Raw genomic sequence first — 18,931 nt, forward strand, 5'->3', positions numbered from 1 at the left:
CAGGGCAGAGAAGTAGATCTGGAAATTCCCATCATGCAAGAAGGGACAGTCATGTATATTACCAAACTGATGGTATCCAGGAAGGACTTTAGAACTCAGGTGCCAGGAGAACATGTATTAGTTTGAAAAACAAGAGGCAAGTTGCTGAAGTCTAAGCCGAAGTGCTTGGTCTGAATGCCTGAGCATCACAAAGTTCACATTGGGCAGTTCCTAAAACCTAGTGGACATCTTGCATAACACTAAATAAATAAATATGCAAAAATATAATAATGACCTTTCCTTAGCTCATACAAAACATGTTGATTTTTATGAGGACCAAAATTCATTAAATTTCAATGTAAATGATTTGAATGATAAGAGGCATTATTCTTTAATCTTCCTTCATCATTTCAGTGGTCCTTGAAACATCTTTGGCAAATGCGTGAGATAATGATGTGAGGTTGCCTAGCAGCAAGCTCTGTGATGGGCAGAATCAGGCTCTTAGACCTCAGATGTCCAAATAGCACATCACTAACAACTTACAGAGAGTCTCCTTGAATATTGTCTTGGCTCTTCCTCTCAGCACTCATTAAAACATTTTCCAGCTTCCCCTAATTCAGAAAATAATTAAACAAGCTCCTTTTAACTTTAGGGTTGGTGTAGAAGAATTCATCTCGTTTGTTTCTTCGGCTTCTATTGCAAGAAAATTGAAAAGATGTTTTTTAAAAAGTATCCATTAGCAAAATCACCTTAGAAGGAATCTATTTTTTTAATGGTTATGTGTGTCATATCTATGGCTGTTTAACTCAGTTACAGAAAGAATAATGACATAAACATTGGAAGAAAGAAGCGGATTTTTGACACAGGCATACATCCACCTCTTGGATTTCATTATGTACATTTCAGAGAATCATTGTAATCTCCGGAGAGCCATTAACTAACAATATGAAAAACTCATAACTGGGAAACCTGGAAGTATCTGTGTCCCGTGCTACTTTAAGAGCTTTGAAACTGAATTTCTGAATAGGAACAATGTGTGCTGCTGTCTGATTGGAAATGTATCCTGAAGTAAACAAAAATCACAAACAAACCATCTGTAAGGTGTACTGAGCATTGTCTTAGGATGTGTATTTTCTATACATTCCATGTCAGAGTCCCTAGACATAAAGAAAGAAAAGAAAAGGCTAAAGGCCAACATTAGTGATTAAGACAGAAGTGTGCACAGGCCCAACATTCTCTGCTACAGAGTTTCACCCCCCTTGTCAAAGGTGGGATACAAGACACTGGTAGATAGATCACACTAAACCCCATTCTCAAAGTGTTTCTTCTTATTGACAAAATGTCTTATGTCCTGTTCCCCACAGCTACCACCCTGCAGAGTACCAGCCTCCTTTATGGAGGTGCGACTCAGTCAGCTCCAAGTCCTTGGAAGTCTTGAACATCTATGGTGTCATAATGGGCCAGACAGTTGTGTTCCAAGTAGCTCTTCAAAAGTACCTTCAAACATATATTTAGCTTTTGCTTAAGAAGGTGCCCCCAGGTCCTACCTTACCCTGTCCCAGAATTGGCCATGGGCCACTAGTATGGGCAAACTCAAAGGGGAAATCTTTATTCTCAGTTGCTTTCTGAAACTTCCAGACCTTAACAGGTCTTAATGTTTTCTATTGGGATTTGAGATTCAACTGGGTTTCTTCAGAAAGTAGGGAAACCCCAAATTAAGAAAGGAGTAAAAGTGGATCTCAGACCTTCACTGCCTGGATTAGAAAGTCAAAGATAGGGAAAAGTCCCCACCACAGCTGCTGTGAAGTGAAAGCATTAACTCATTGGTCATTTCCTTCATCCCCTTGTGTGTGAAGCTGGTGTTGCTGAGAGGGCCTTTCCTGTTCTCTTGAATGTCTCCATCATGGCTGAGTTTCCTTTGTCTTGTGAACAGGAAAGCCACTATGTTCTTATACATTGGAGAATTTGAGCAAAAGTTTTAGATTCCAAGATACCCTGACTTTTGATTTGTGTCTTAAAGTATAAAAGTAACTGATCTTTTCCCTGTGTGTCTATGACCTAGATGATGCCAATTGTCCTAAATCACTAAGAACATCCAGTTCATTCGTGGTACAAAGAGGAAAAATTAAGCAAAAGTTTGCAGATCTGGGGTAAGCACCTCCTTCTGAAAACGTAGTTCCCTGTAAAAGGATATTAAATGGGGTGGGGAGGTTACTTTTCACTGACCGTATGCTGTTATTGTAGGGCACCATTGCGAAGGAATCCCAGCAAGGGGAAGAAATGGAAAGAAAAAGAAAAGGAAGCCAGTAGGTTTTCTGCAGGTAGCAGGTACGGGTGGGTGAATATATACATTTTTTTTAAGGTAACCCTGTTCCACTTCGACTGTTAAGCAACACGAGTGATCACTGTTTCTAAACCCAACTGATGGGCTCAGCGTTGTGCTGAGAGAAAATTAGTTTATGGCTATCTTCAGTTATAGCTTTGAACACATCCGTTAGACACTAACTGCAGACTTATAGTCACATGAACAACTTCATTAAGTACTCACTTAAATCCATTGGTGGGGTATTTTAGACATATTTCGGGTTTGTTACTTTTTTGTGTTGGGGTTTTTGGTTGTTGGTTTTTGTTTTGTTCTGTTTTGTTGGCTAGCTCTTCACATTACTATTAATTAATGCCTTCCTTGTCCCCACATCCTCATCTAATGGGGGTAATTTTGCACTTGGCACCATGATGGCGATCTAAACTCTTGTAAGAGTGGCCACCGCCATCTCTTGCCGGTCTCAGCCATTTAGTGGACTTGCACTATCGCCCATGTTTCTCTTTCAGTAAGAAAAACAATGATAGACAACCAAGTGCTGAACAGCATGGTGTCTGGGTGCCGTAGCTCCATTCTGCAGTTATAGAGTTCGACAGATTTATGTAAGGAGGCGGCTTTATAAGACTAATGTGAAGTTAGATAGGAGTGCATAAGTTAGATAGTATTGCAAATGCTCTGTATATACTTGGTGAAGGGTGGGATTTAAATCCATTAATGATGTCAATTTGCTATTGTTGTTACTACTTATTACCTACAAAGTGGTTTTACATTTACCAACTTCACTTACTCCTTTTATTAAAATCGGGAAGGCAGATAGTAGAGCCATTCTTTCTTTATGAAGAATTCCTCCTTCATTAAACTTAGTTGATTGTCCCCAATTTAGCCATAAATCAGTAAGGACAATGATGGGGCTTGTGCCTCCTGCCTACTTGCCTCTCCAACACGCCATGCTAACAACAGGTACCAACACATCTAATAATCACTACATTTCTTTACAAATTTGAGGGGTGATAGTAACTGTTTCACTCAGTGTCATAGCCTAGGGAAGAAAGAAAACCCTGAGTCTAGAAGTCACTTGGGGATCACTTGCCCACTTGATAGGTTGTCCACCACTGTTACATCATGTCCTTCTCCTTGGCAATACTCCTTGGTAAGATACTGGGTTGAAAAGAGGAGAGAGAATTTAAGATTTAATTAGCTTTGCTAGTCGGGCTCTCATTTATATTCTGTAGTGGTAGAATGCCTTCCACATTTTGAGGGGATTTCAAGAAAATCGAGTACGTCAGAGACTGAGCAACTCAGGAGCAATTTAACTCATGAGTTTTTACAGTTTTTAACATTTTTACGGTCTTTAAAAAATTATCTGTTTTGTACCTTAAAACTAAGCACTCTTATTGACCATATTCCAAAAGAAAAAAAAAAAAAAAGACCAAACAAACAAACAAAAAAGAAAAAACCACGGAGCCATGTTCAAGAGAACAGGAGCTGAGCGACGCCACAGTGAGAAGCACTGCTTATGAGAGGTGCTGGCCCGCCTTTGATATTTCAGCAGCAGAGCAGTATTGCTTTCTCAACTTTGAGCCTCAGCCCAAGAGAAGGTTAAGCAGAGAAGCTTGCACGAGAGAGTGTTTGACTGAGCTACAAGTAGAAATCAAGCATGGGTTGATGGTGTTGGTGGGTTCTGACTGTACTATAGAAAAGGTCATAGTGAGGTCAAGGCGGTGTCACTGGTACCCTGGCTACCCATAGTTATGGTTATTTTTGACCCATATCCAGGTTGCTAGCTCAGCTCTCTCTCCAGCTCTGTGTAAAGCATTAATCCTTGATTCCCTCTGGTTCATTAGACACAAATGTACATGTACTACCACCAGAAAATGGTTTTCAATTAGAATTGTAATTTTATAATTATTAATAAATCATAGTAGAATTTCGGTGGGATAAATATGAGATTATTTAATTGAAATAGAAAAACAAGAGAAGAGAGAACTTCCCTGATTCAGAAAAACAATTTTAAACTTTCAGAGAAGTTGGGGAACACTAATCAAACCAGCTCCTGCTCTCCTATACAGGATGATAATGGACCAAGAACTTGACAAAACACATTCCTAGAAGAGCAGAACTGCCACCCTATAGGAGCTTTATGTAGCTGGTCCTATAGATCCACACAAATAGGGGGTTACACACATCATCCGCTGCAGGGAGTACCCTGAGTCAATCACAGAGAAGAGTGGAGGTGGTGGACTCTACCCCATGAAGAACCTTGGAGTGAGCTAATAGTCTTATCTCTTAGGCTTTCTGTCAAGTCCCCATTAGGTCGTTAGAATCTGTAGAGGTCATCAGCCAATTCTAACCTGTAACGTTAAACCTGAGAGTATAAGACTTTTCTTCCCCGCACAGTTTACTCGGCTGTGTTTCTTGTGAGGACATAGTAACTCAGATACATGAGCAGCAGGAGACACACGGAGAAAACAGATGAGAATAATGATCACAATAAATAAGCCCAGGGAAGAAATCTGATTTAATGTGCACAGTAAGCACCCTGATTTGTACAAGCACCATAGGAGACAACACGCAGAGAAAGCATTAGGTTACCAGGGCCAGGTAACCCTGAGAGATCCACACCTGAGCCATAGGACCAGCCTTAGCCCACCCTGGATTGGAGGGACATGAACACTGGTTAATGCTTACTGAAACACCTACTTTAAACACTACTGAGAAGTCCCAGTTTAGATTCAATGAATGACTCTGTGTGTGTGTGTGTGTGTGTGTGTGTGATAAGAAAGTGTAGCAGATGTTATGCTAGGTAAGTGACAGAGGTGGGAGACAGCTCTATTCTTTGAAAGTGAACTTACATTTCCCTTAAAGAATGAACAGTGAGAAGAAGACTAAGATGAAATCCAAGGTAGGAGTTCTGACTTTGCCTTAAATAAATCTTCTCTTCCTGTAAGTAAGTGTACAGCATCTAACTCATTATCTGTCTCTCTGTGCTCCATTCAGTATGTCTGCCGCTGCTCACAGTGGTTACAGCATCTAACTCATTATCTGTCTCTCTGTGCTCCATTCAGTATGTCTGCCACTGCTCACAGTGGTTACAGCATCTAACTCATTATCTGTCTCTCTGTGCTCCATTCAGTATGTCTGCCACTGCTCACAGTGGTTACTAAGCTGCTCTATAGTGAGATGTGCCATAGCTGAAAATGCACACCTCCTTCAAAGACTTAATATGAAAAGGGAATTATAAACATCTTAGTTTTTATAATATTAATTGTATATTAAAATACTTTGTTTTAGACTCAGAGTTGTAGATACACTTTTAAAATTAGTTTTACTTGTATCTTTTCATGTGGCTACTGGAAAACATTAATTTATACATGCAACTCATACTATGTGTCTATTATATGATACTAATCTGTGTGACTCTATAAACCAATGAATATTCCTTATTCTAAACCATTATCATATTGGCATATAGTTAATATATGTCTGTTCATTATTTATATATAGCCTATTATTAGTTTAAAAATTCTCTGTTTATACTCAGATATGTGTTTTGCAACGTAATTTATTTTAGAAGTAAACTACATAGAGGAAAAATACAATAAAGCAAAAGGTGTAGTTGTTTGGTACCTAAACTGTATCACCTGCATAGTAACTATCATCTGAGCCCCTTAATAAAAACAAAGTACATAAGTCAAAGTTCAGAATCTAAGTTCAAAACTCAGTTCTGCCTTTAACCTATCTGCTTCAGTTTTCTCCTGGAACCACAGATATATCCCTCATATAATGGTCTATAGACTTGGGAAATCTGATAGGGGTCACATTTAACAAATACACACCGCTGTCATCATCATTTCCAATATTTACAGAAAGTTTGCTTGCAGGGGGTTAAAGCATCTTTTGTATATTATGCTGACGGCGTATCCATCTAAGGATGGCATCCATGGTAGTTTGGAAAGCAAGTGGTTCAATACTGGGTAAGGCCAACTGCACAGCCCTCTGAGCTATGTAGATACATACTCATTAGCCAAACAGGGGTTGAGGTAAACACGTCATGAGTTTATGTAAGAAAATGCTCCATTGGTGCTAGGGCTAGGCCCAGAAAGAGAAAGCCACTAGGAGGTGTAGAGTCCCCGTTTTAGGGTCTCGGATTTGTTGATAAAATAACTTAAGAATAAACATGAGGGGGGTATCGGTGACAGTCTTATTGGAGTCAGAGAAAATGAAAGGTAGGCAGTCTAGAGATATCAGCAGTGGCTAGCAGAAGAGATGGAAAGAGGAAATAGGGGGAAAGGTACTATGGGGTCAGGGGAGAGAACCCACAGCCTCTGTTTTAAGGAAGCACCTCTCTCAAACAGGAAATATTTAACCATCACACCACGTGACTCAACTACGTCATCAGAGAGGACCTGCTCTGTGTAGACTAGACCACAGAACGACACTGAGAGAGCAAGGACTGAAGTAACTTTCTCTTTAGCTTCCTTAACTCAGGGCCAGAAAGGGATTGGTAATTGTGCTTTGTGTCACCTTTAAAGTCCCTCTTTTAGGTTTGTGGTCAGTTTAAAGGCCTTGTCATTGTTGCATCTTTAACTTTGCCATGACTCTAAGCAGCCTGTGTATCGTCATCACTTACACATTTGGTTTCTGCTAGTTTGTTTTCCATCTAGCATTGTGAAGCCAGTGCTTGAAAATGAATTAGAAGCAGCTTGGAGATTTCCCATTATTGTGATTGAAATCTGCCTCCATTTTAATTCCTTAATTTCCTATCTAGCAGATCATTACTGACCACTGATCATGCCATTTGTCTCAGAGGAAGCTGACATTGCTGTCATATGTCTTAGCTGGGCTTAGGAAAGAATTGCTGCTGAGAATGGTTTCATTCCTCTCTTTCTGTCCACATAACTCATCACCTTTTTGTAGCCTCTGAGTAACAGCTTGGCTCTGGTAGAGCCAACTGGTATACCTTTCAAGGGCTCTCTTTCGACTGCATATATCAACTTAATAATCTGAGCACCACTCCTCACACACAAAAATGTCCATCCCTAACAAGGAAACAAATGTCTGAGTATACAGCTCAGTCCTTAGAGTGCTTCCTCAGTGTCAACCCAGTTCCTAAAGTAAATCCAGGGGCCCAATGCTGTAATCTCAGCTCTTGGGAGATGGACGCAGGACGATCATAAATTCCAAATGATTCTTTTGACTACATAGCAAGTTCAAGGCCAGCTAGGGGTACTTGATACTCTTTTAAAACAAAGAAAAACTTTCCTTAAAAAATAATTCTGTGTTAAATTTTAACTTACAGGGGACATAAGCATCTCATTACTCTCATCAGTTTGGTTGACTTTATCTATAAAAACACAAATCAAAAATGAGTTGGCTGAAGAGATGGCGCAGTCAGGAAGTCCTTGACAAACATGCATGAGAACCTGTGTTTAGGTCCTGGCATCTATATAAAGGCCAGGCTTGGCAGTGCACTGGAAGAACAGACACAGGTGAATCTCTGTGGCTCCCTGACAACTTGCCTTCCACAACAGTGAGCTTCACATGCAGTAAGAAGCCCTGCTTCATAGAAGAGAAGCTGAGATTAGGAGAGAAAGATATAATACTGTCAACGCTTGGCCTCCACACACACATCACACGCATATAAACATGGACATACATCACAGGAAGGAAGGGAAGAAGGAAGGAAAATGAAAGAAAAAAGAAAAAAGAGGTTTAGATTATTAAGATGAGTTTACATTTTCAAGGTGTGTCTCAGATGTAGAGTGTGTGAATAGCACACCCAAGACCATGGGTTTAATCCCAAACACCAATATTAACGAAAATAAATGTTAAATAAAATCAGGATGGACATTTTGGTCAGATTTCTAATAGCACACCTTTATTAAATAGCTAAGCAGTGGATTTACTGTTCTGATATTAACGTCTGTTTTGAGAGCATGGATACATACAATCCTTTTTCAGTCTCAACAGAAAGCCTGCGGAGGAAACGGAATACCTTGGTTATCTCCTAGGAGTCTGGTGTGAGCCAAAATGAACTCTTGACCAGAAATGACTAGAAATTTCAACCAGAGCTCCAGACTTGGGAGCACATGTCCAGGGTGACTGAGCCTGAGAATCAAAAGGACGGGTGTTTCTAATGCTACCCACCAGGATCTCCAAATCCTCTGTGGATGGAGTGGGCCTCAGAGCCTCAGTCTCTTTGGTGGGCATTAGATCCTTTCAAAATCCCTCCTTCTGACTAAGATAAGTAGGAGTCTGCACATATTCCTCTGGTCTCAGCTGTTCTTCACTTAGCTTCCTACACCAATCTTTGTAATTCTGTGGTCCTTAATGTTCTTTCTGCCTGGCAACTTATGAACTGTAAATGATATTCTGAGGATATTGCACAAGATTCTGAATACTTCATATATCTTATCTGCAGAATGAAAACAACAGAATATCACTGTAAAGTATTTAACAGAAAAAAAAAATTAGGGTGCCAGCCCCAGGATAAATGAATTTCAGAGAGTAAGTATGTGAGTTAATTGTACTATAAAGTTATTGGAATAAACCGTTTGACTACCAGGAAGGGTTAATCTGATGACATCTTTGACTTACGAAAATTACATTTTATATAAGGCAATTTTTTTTGTTATTGTTGAAACACATTATTCAGAGGGTTGGGGAAAGTTTGTAGAATTCCACGCTGTCTGCTGTCCTGAGCATGGCAGACCTTGGAGATATCCCTGTTGCTAAAAGCATAAGGCAATTTTTTTTGCTCTAGTTCCTAGAAAAGAAGCATATGAGGATATACTGTGGCAGGGACTTGTGATTTTTTTATTTTTGTTAAATGATGAACACTGGTGTATACCAGCCTCCAAAGGTGAATAGAGTACAGAAAACCTGGCTCCTTGCGTTCTCCGGAGACTATATTCAGATCCATTAAAAGATTTATTCTACTGGTCTTGATGTTCAAGGAGGAAGGGAAAGAGGAAAGGAGAGAAAGGAGGGATCAAAGAAAGAAGGGAAGGGAGGATTGAAAAGCAAAGGAAGGGAGGATATTGTATTGTTGCAAACATTTTCTGCAAAGTTAGACAGATAATAAAGAGGCATTTAAAATAGAACCCCAGGTACCGAGCCCTGTCAGCCTCTTCAGTTTATCCAAGAAGAAATGTCTTGTGGGCTGTTGAGTCTATAATTTTAAAGTAATAGGGTATTGGGTATCTTAATGAATATTCGAATACTCTAGGTCCAAGAAAATGGAAGCAAGTTCTTTTCTCTGAGAATAAAGGGTGCACACAGGAGTTAGTTACACAGTTATGGATTTTTAAAGTTATAGGTAATAAAGGAGCTAGAAGACAGACACAGTAGGGCACAGCCAGAATCTGCTGATTTGTAGCTGTGGGACAGTGGTTATCACCCGGATGCGGGCTTCCTGCCAGTGCTTTCTCTATCTTCCCAGGAGCTTTGCATACAAGCTGCAGAAAGACAGTCTCTGTCAGAGGCTGGACTTCTATAAACTTATTCACTAACAGTTGAAAAAAATCAAAAGAGCACAGCTAATTAAAGCTCTCATAAAATACCCTCAGCCAGGAAAATATTCAGAACTGATAATGCCTATGGACATGTGCATCCGGCATTGAGGATGAGGCTCAGCTGTGGCTTGCCCTAGGGCTTGGACTCCCTGCGGTCTCTTTCAGTGAAGCTGGTGACCAGCAGCATCCCCATTCCCTGCCCTTTGTTCTCCTAAGGTTATGGTGGGGTCTAAAACCATTGCTACAAACACAGCTGGCTTGGTCGTGGGATGAGACTACCATATTGCCCTTGGTCACACAGCTTCCTCATGAACTCTCAGGCAATGGCTACGTGCTACAGTTCCCTTGACTTGCTGTTGTCCAGCCTGAAGGAACCAGTTTCTTAGATGTGCACAACCACTAGGGACTCCAGAGAAGATTTTTTTTCCTAAACAGACTATTATGGACGTTCTTACTGGAATGTGGGGCTAAGTTAAAGATAAGCCATAGAAGTTATCGCCGGATAAATGGTGAGAGCCCCAAAGAGATTTATCTCTCCAGATGTCATGGGGTCACATTTTAATGGGGTATGGGAAGAGACAGCAGGATGCAGCTCCTAGAGTCAATCCCTGGGATAAAACTGGAGTCTCTAATCTTATCTCCTTTCTAGAAGTATTTATTACTATGGGTTCACATTCCAAGTGGTGTTGTTTACCTTAAGGACTTGAGATCTCTCCCCCTCTCCCGGGGGGGAGCAGAGAAGAAAGCTGTTTCTCTGCTTTATTGCCACCAGATTCCTTTCCAGACTCCTTAGACTTTTGGGTGTGATAACACTGGGTCTCAAAGTGGCAAAACCCATGGGAGGAAGCCGAAGTGTGTGGAGCCAAGGAAGCAACTTTCCAAACATGATCACAAATGTTCCATGTTCTATCGTGACTTTGTGTCATATTTGCATTTGGCATAATCATGATAACTCATGTTAAAATATAGTTCTTCTCCTAGTTCTGAGAGGCCAACAGTTGTTCTGAATCTAACTGCTCTACCAGAATTCTCTAACCAGCAGTATTTGTCCATGGACAAAAAAATAAAATATTCCGCATCTAGACCCCAAGGCCTCAACAAGTGTCCATTCTGGGCTCAGTTATTGAACCCTTCTGACCTGTGCTAAACAGTAGATTAAGAGTACAAATTTTTCTGTTTAGTTTAAACTTGAAGATGAAGTTTAAGGTTGACCTATCTCTCATTGATTTCTATTATCCTTGAAGATGCCCCACTGTCCCCTTCGACACACACTTTCTTAAAGACACTAAAGTGATCACATCTTCTGGATTTCTTTCTGTGACCATCAGATTTATTCACCCATCTCTCTGTGTCAGTTTTACCAGAACTTCACAAATGTATCTGTTCTCATTAGCTGTTCTTGTATCCTTTCGCCCTGGGTACCTGTGCCTTATGGTGCAGGGCACTTGCATGAGGATTGCAACATCTGGTTCCTGTAGTGCTATTTGGAAACAAGTTATAGAGTTGATGCTGTTTGTGTCAATTTGAACTATATTTCAAAATATACTTCAAATGAAGTGTAAGGAGCCTGGAATTCAGTATACATGGGGGGATAGAAACTGTCTACGTCTATGGTATCGAGGCACATTTAATTGAAGGGATTTCTGTTTTCATAATAACAGCTACCAAGCAATTGCCTTCCACCCAGAGTCATCAGACATACTGAGGCTGATCTCTTCCAAAAGCACATGAGCATTTGTTTCGTCAGCTCCTGGACAAGTATTTTCACTTGACCAATAGATAAATACAATTATGAAAGCACCTACATTAAGTTCAAAAAATAAAAACAGTGTCTCTCAGCTGCTTTTGAATCTTTCAATATTTCTAAACCTGAACATTTACACTTCAGTAGCTTTTGTGGCTCTTCAACACACGTTGACCTATTAATTCATCACAGTCATATATGAGATACATCAACACATGCATTTATACAGACTGAGACAACGGGACAGAGAAGGCCTGAGACCACACCCTCAGGAGGTGATAGAACCTCAGCTTCCAAGTAGCCCATGATGAGTCCAGACCCTACACTCCTCTGTGAATAGACACCAAGGCTGTGATGAGAAACCAGTAACCTGCATTTTCTGCTTAATGTTACGTATGCTCTGAAATTGAAGTTTCTGAACCACTTGAATCTTTTAGCCATAGACTCTGGGAGCAGGAATCCAGAGGTAGGTCTGAAGAATGCTGGGGATGAGTGGGACTCACAGTGGTGGCTGTCCTAAGAGGGAAAAGGATGTACCACCTTCATTTTATTACACTCCTATATACTTAAAAGGCATATTTAATACACTTCTGTCATGGAAATATCAGTCCAAACCCATGTGATATCATATATTTCATTTGAATGCAAAAATTAGTAAATATTAAGGTTAACGCTCTTGCCAAAAGCAATACATTTTTTTTTAACACTGTGGTAGAACAGCTTCTCAGAAAGCTTTAGCTATATCAAGAGTTTTGCTAGAACTGGGTTCATTGTGTCTTTTGCCATTTATTTGTCTAACATACCCATTCTTTTCACACCACAGAATCTTCAGAAGCAAGTTGGAAAACTGGAAAGCCAAACCAAGCTCTGCGGTGCAGGCCTCCACCCGCTCTCCTTGCATGCCCTTCCTGTGGTTCAGTGAAAGCCGGAAAGGAGCCTATTCTTTCAGGAACCTGCCTTCAGCTCCAAACCCCCTACTGCCTTCACCTGAGACTCAAATTTCAGATAAAACAGGGTCCAAGGTAGAAAAGAGTGGTTATAAAAGCTGACAAGAAAGGCCCCAATCCTGTCTCCTCTTCAGCTCTTGGAAAACCTTCTCAACCTGTATGTGCGCCCTAGATCTCAGGAACCAATGTGCTAACATTGTCCTAGGCATGCATGGTGTTTCCTTTATGGGAAACATAAACACCTAACCAGCTCCATCTTTAATACTGTTCCATTCTAGCGTGTGCTTTTCTCTGCGATTTGCCTGTCACTTCACTCACTGCTGTTTAATCTATTTGACAGTTGAGCCATGCTGGGAAAGAGGCATTTGGATGGTGAGACAGTGTTGGAAGATATTTACTAATTATTCTTCTTTAAATTGCATTATGAAGCAGATTTCACTGTGCTCTTCAAGACTTACTGAAAAACAGATAGATTTGCGACCGACTGGGTTCCATATATTTAAGTGACTCAAACAGAAAAAAACTAAGACCACTGACATGTCCTTACGTACTTTTTATATCAAATGTCCATGCAGAGTACTTGTTCCAGTTCTCTTTAACATTCGCAGAATTACACTAGGTGTGTATGCATGGGTGTGATGCGCTTCAAAGCGTGGATGGTTAATTCCAACATGACACCACAAAGCCTTGCCTAATGTACTGACACACGTGGTGGCTAACTCTGGACTTTGGTCTCCTCTTTCCTGTGTTCACTCTTTCTTCCCAAACAGAAACATGAGGTTAATCTTACTTAAACTGAATTCTTCCCTTGAGGTCAACAGCTGGAAGGGTTTTGATCTAAGCTCTAGAGGATTGAATCTCTGGTGATAACACCAAAGGGTGATGTTTTGTGTGCCATGCCTTGCTGCTGAATGCCAGACAAGCTCCTTTTTGGAATATCTATCAAATCTTGGAGTTGGTTTGGTACTAAATTCTCCAGTCTCTGACATGGTTTTCATTCTCAACAATCAACTAAGCCCAACACAAAAGAATCTAATGGAACCAACACTCTGTTCCCTGGAGATGTGATGTTTGAAACAAGGTGGTATTGGGCAGTTGCTTAGAGTTCCTGGGAATCCAACCACTCTACAAGTAGCAAGAAGTTTTGGCAGTGACTGGCTCTTTGGGCCCTTTGGTGCTGTTCTGAGACTTAAGTTTGCTTGAGTGATCTTAACAATACCACACTAAAGAGAGGCTCATTATAAAATGTTCTCACAAGTAAGACCCTGTGGTCACTGTCAAGTTGTTCTAACATCTGCTGAGCACATTAAAGTAATACCAGGAAAATTTGTTTTTCCCCACATCCCACCTCACTAACCCCAAGGGGTGATGCAGCCTTGTGGATCTGTTCCAAACTGGAGGCTCTGTGGCTGTGAGCTGGTGCCAGGAGAGAGTCGTAAAGCAACATGTAACTGGTGTTATGTTGTCAGAGCCTGCCCGCCTCCAGAACTCTTCCCTCTAAAGGGTACATCTAGGAGAGCACCTGTCACTTCTCACTGTATTTATCACAGCCAGCCACACGCCATCTTTCCCAGGGGCACTGCAGCAACCTTCCTGATAAGAGTTGCCATCTGTTCCTGATAACTCAGAGCCTTCACATCATCTTGTATTCCTACTTACACCGTTTCTCGGCACGGCTAGGGTCAAAGCAGATGGGCTTATTAATATCACTTCTCTGAGCACTGGTGGAGGGTAATGAATTCTGTACCCTTGGAGAGAAACTGAAAAATCATTTCTGCATACCACCCATCTTTGCATCAGATGGAGAAGGTGCCTAGGCTTTCCGACCAGGCTCCTCCACCACTGCCTGACTATCAGTTGTCCCCAAAGCACTCTTGAGTCTCTTCTGAAGGCAATTGATTAACATGAAGCCATTGAGTCCTCGGGAGCACGCCTGCCTCTAGTTCGCTCTGTTTATCTAACACACTTGTATTCCGTCTGTTCATCTAACATGCTTGTATTTATTTTTACAGAATTTCACCTTCAATGATGACTTCAGCCCAAGCAGTACCAGTTCAGCAGACCTGAGCGGCTTAGGAGCAGAACCCAAAACGCCAGGGCTCTCCCAGTCCTTGGCACTGTCCTCGGATGAGGTACTGTGATGGCACCATGGCAGAACTTAGTTCCTATGTCATACATTTTCTCCATATCCCGTGGGAAGACGTTTGAGGGGAGCTTTAGTCTAGAGGGCATCATCACAGAGTTTGTACATTTAACACAAAATCCCATGATTCCACTCACCCCACCTTCCACATAAAAGAATTGTTTCTGAGCCCTTTGAGGCTTGCTTCTTGGGGATCCCATTGTACATAGAAACACACATGTTAGAGGCTGAGCACTGGAGAAGAAGTCTAGACAGTTTAGATCACTTGGAAGCTGTGAATTATCTATCCTCTCCCTCTCCTTACAGAGAGCCACCCATGCCCCCCAGACTCTGAGAGTCTTCTGACTATGATATGCCCCCTGTTAAATCATTACCATCAATAGACACAGTTCTGGAAAGGAAATAGAGCAAGAATCATTTATTCAGATGCTAGAGTGAAGATTAGTTTTCTAAGAATTACCACAAGTATGCATGCAGGAGATAAGGAGAAAATTATGTTGGAATTGACTTAGTTCTAAAAATAGGTGGGAGTCAGGGGCAGAAAATAATGTAATTAGAATTTTTTTACATATAAAATAATTGTTCTTATTTTTTTTAAACATGAGTTATATGCAGTAAGCCTTTTCTCCTTTAAATGCTTCTAGTTGTGTTTTCCTAGACAGGCTTGATTCTGATGTTGTAAAACGTGCACGGTGGGTGTTGTGTGTCCCATTTCTGTAACTTTCTTCTTCTCGGTTTTTTTGTTGCTACTCACCCAGAGCCTGGATATGATAGATGATGAGGTGAGCTCGTGTGGGGTGTGTGTGGTGCCTTGTCTCATATAAACCTGCTTTGTTTTCTCCTTACAAATGACTTATGAACACAACACTAAAAAACACTTTCCTCTGGAGTGGAGGGGAAATACCCTGCATTTGACTTAAAAGATGATCGAGAGGCTCTAAGCCCCGCCTTCAAAGGCTCTAAGCCCCGCCTCCAGAGGCTCTAAGCCCTGCCTTCAGGGTCCCTAAGCCCTGTGTCCAGAGTCTTTCACTCACCTCCCATAGCCATTACCTGACATGGTTCATTCTTTTTCATATCCTCTGCCTTTCCTCAGCTCACACTCTTTGTTCTTCACATGGCTCACCAAATAATCTGTCTTTCCTCTGAGACCTGCCAGTGCCTCATCTTCTCTGAGTTCAGTGGCTCTGGGAGCTGGCATGCCTCTTTATGCAAAAAAAGAGAATGTCTACTGTGGACAGAGCCTGGAATTGGCAATGAGCATCTATCTTGTTAAGCTCTTATTGCTTACACTGTGTTATCTAAGAGAGCTCATGTGGACCTTCCAATTCCTCACGTCTTAAAGAAACTGTGGATTTTGGTGTCCCACCTTCACACAGTTGTGCTTCCTGTTAAGATGAAACAATAGCTGTGAAATTTCCCTAAGGAGGCTTGAGGGCTTTAGATTTTCCTGTAGGATGAAGGAGACCTTGATATTTTCAATGTGTTTTTATACAACTTTACTGTCTTCCAAAAGGATAAATTTAAGTGACGTATCACGTGTGGAGAACTATGAAATAATTTTCCACATCTGATAATATCTCCAGGGTTATTTATTATAAAATCATCAATGTTAGCGTGTGTGTGTTTTCATTTTTAACTTCCTACATTCTTAATGGTACTTTGTTTATGGAATATTTTTAATTTTCCATCTACCTGATTCAGCTAGGTAATAGATGGGTTTCTTTTAACACAAGTAAAACTATTATCGTTTGATGATTTACAAATCAATGCAGCTTTTGTAACTTGAGAAATTCCTTTGCTAGCATAATATGAGCCATAGTGTTTTAGTCATTTGACAACGCTGCATACATTCCTGTCTCAGATCCTTGATGACGGACAGTCTCCCAAACACACTCAGAGTCAGAATCGGGCCATTCATGAATGGAGTGTGCAGCAGGTTTCACACTGGTTAATGAGCCTAAATCTGGACCAGTATGTGTCTGAATTCAGTGCCCAGAACATCAATGGAGAGCAGCTCCTGCAGCTGGATGGAAACAAACTGAAGGTAAAGACTTCTTTGTCTGTGTTAGTTACTAGTTCTGTGTTTTCATTAGCTGAGAGTGTTCTGCCCATCTATGTGGTAGTTATCAGAAAAGATGACTAACAGAGTTGGGGGCCTTTTCCCTTGCTTCACCTGGCAATGCATAATTTTTATATTTAAACCATTCACTGCCCATTGCACTGTTAAGTTTTAATAATGGCTAGTCTGAATCTTCTTTTCTTCATTTCTCCTCCATGCCTCACCCCCTCCTGTCCACTACTTGGAAGCTGAACCAACGTCTCCAACTTTCTTCCCCAGTACATGCAAGCCTTCTCCCTGTCACCTCCACTGCACCTTCATTTCCACCCACCTGGCCCGTCTCCTGGAGACGGAGGTTGTACCCAACTCTACTGAGAAAGGGCAAGAGGAGGGCACAGCCAGCTCTACACACCCCTCCCCACTGCTAGGCTGATGGATAGATGAGTATCTCTTGACAGTCTTTGAAAAGGTTAGAGATCAATCAATAGCTGTGAATCTGAAGGCCCCATTGACAACTGTCCCTGTTAGGGAGATGGATGCATCCTGCTGCTGATGCTGAAGGTCATGGAACATTTAAAGTACACAACAATCTCCTCTGATTCTGAACTGCAACCTGATAGCCACCCAGTCACTGTAACGAGGCATCCTTTAGGGCTGCCTTAGGGGAGACAGTGGAGGAGAGATGCTGACCTGGGCATCCTCCCCAGAGACATGGTGGGTTCTCATTGTAAATAACGACACTGGCAAAGGGTGACCATTTCATCTCCCCGCCCCTCTTGGAGCCTTCTGTAACAGCAGGTGCTCTCAGTCACCCTTTGAAGATATCCATATGTTTAGCTATACTTCAGCTGAACGTTGGAGAAGCAGGATTATGCTTTTTCTGTTTATTCTCGCCTTAGTCATCAATTTGGAAAGCATTTTCTTAATGGCTCCTGGAGTGTATTTTGCAAAGAACTTCAGAGAACAAAGCACAGATCCTCAGTGCATACAGAATTTAGCACATGTGGTCTGCTTTTCCTCAGCCTTGACCTCCTTCTTCTGCATTTAACGAAGGTCATGAGATTAAACATGGCGTGATGTTTTCCTCATCATCAACAAAGAGGTCAGCAGGTTTTCAGATTCCTTTTGTACATGTGTTTCCTCTGTAGGCTCTTGGAATGACATCATCCCAGGACCGGGCACTGGTTAAAAAAAAACTGAAGGAAATGAAGATGTCTCTCGAGAAGGCTCGCAAGGCCCAGGAGAAAATGGAAAAACAAAGAGAAAAGCTGAGGAGGAAGGAACAAGAGCAAATGCAGAGGAAGTCGAAAAGGTCGGAAAAGATGACTTCCACAACTGAGCAACCTTGAGCAGTGAGGCCTCACCTCTTCCAGAAGGTGGGGAAGCTTGAGAGAAGTCCCGCCCCTTCCTGCCCCCACTCTCCTGTAGAGGATGAAGAGACTGTTGGGGATAACACCACTGTAGGCGGTTAAAGAACTGTGTGTTGAATGCACTCTTGATTTTAACCTCCTAAAATAACCCCTCTCCACCACCTTTGGTTTATTGACAAACCAGAAGTGTCACTTTAGTCCCTACGTACCAACATCCCATGCTGTGTTAAGCGTGCAGTGCCACTTGTAGGGCCAGGCTAACCCAGCTAACGAGAGCAGGACTCAGTCTGGTGCTGTGAGTGGAGGACCCAGAATTCTCAGTGAGAGCCCCTAAAACAGTAGCTTCCAACTATCCGTGAGGGGAGGCTGCCTGTCTTGAGATGGGGAAGCGCCCTTTGATTCTGACTAAAGAGCAAGTCAGTTCCAGTGTAGGGAGGAGGGTGCCCAGCACAGACTGCCTATGAGGGAAAGCGAGCACTTGTAGAACTGAGAATCAGAACAAGGGGAAAACAGTAGCTATTTATTAAGTCTAGAAGAAGTAAAAAGCCTTAAGCACACAAATGTGGGTGTACTTTGGGGCTTGGAGGATATTTTCCTCCGGTTGTTGTTGAACAAAAAAGAGAAGGTGTCAGAGTATAGTGGCACCATGAATGTTGGCATCTGCTGCTTTGTCTGCCAGTGCTGGGAGCCCAGCATTTGAGTGGCACTGACCAACACCACACACCTTCCCTCAAATTGAAACAAATTGAACAGAAAATCGATTTTTAAGGAAACCAACATCTCCAGGTTTGTCTCCTGGGAATTCTGGCTGGCTTTCGGCCAGCCTGTGACACATCGTGAACTTGTCAAATACTT

The 18,931-nt window shown here is 41.6% G+C and overlaps 1 protein-coding gene across 3 annotated transcripts in view; it reads left to right on the forward strand.

The window, feature by feature from the left end:
* The window catches only part of PPP1R9A (protein phosphatase 1 regulatory subunit 9A), a gene marked incomplete at both ends in the record, with an annotated part of 233,371 nt that extends 215,316 nt beyond the window's left edge, over positions 1–18,055 (forward strand). Inside the window, 7 exons of one of the 3 annotated variants that reach the window (XM_080936475.1) lie at positions 2,042–2,129; positions 2,224–2,307; positions 12,381–12,579; positions 14,517–14,636; positions 15,406–15,429; positions 16,509–16,691; positions 17,855–18,055. In XM_080936475.1, the coding sequence (XP_080792601.1) occupies positions 2,042–2,129; positions 2,224–2,307; positions 12,381–12,579; positions 14,517–14,636; positions 15,406–15,429; positions 16,509–16,691; positions 17,855–18,055 (899 nt within the window). The remainder of the gene's footprint in view (positions 1–2,041; positions 2,130–2,223; positions 2,308–12,380; positions 12,580–14,516; positions 14,637–15,405; positions 15,430–16,508; positions 16,692–17,854) is intronic. The other 2 variants (XM_080936476.1, XM_080936477.1) reach the window with 2 other exon arrangements.
* Positions 18,056–18,931: the final 876 nt, after the last annotated feature.

The sequence above is a fragment of the Micromys minutus genome (genome assembly GCF_963924665.1).
Source record: "Micromys minutus genome assembly, chromosome: 23".
NCBI classification, from domain to species: Eukaryota; Metazoa; Chordata; class Mammalia; order Rodentia; family Muridae; genus Micromys; species Micromys minutus.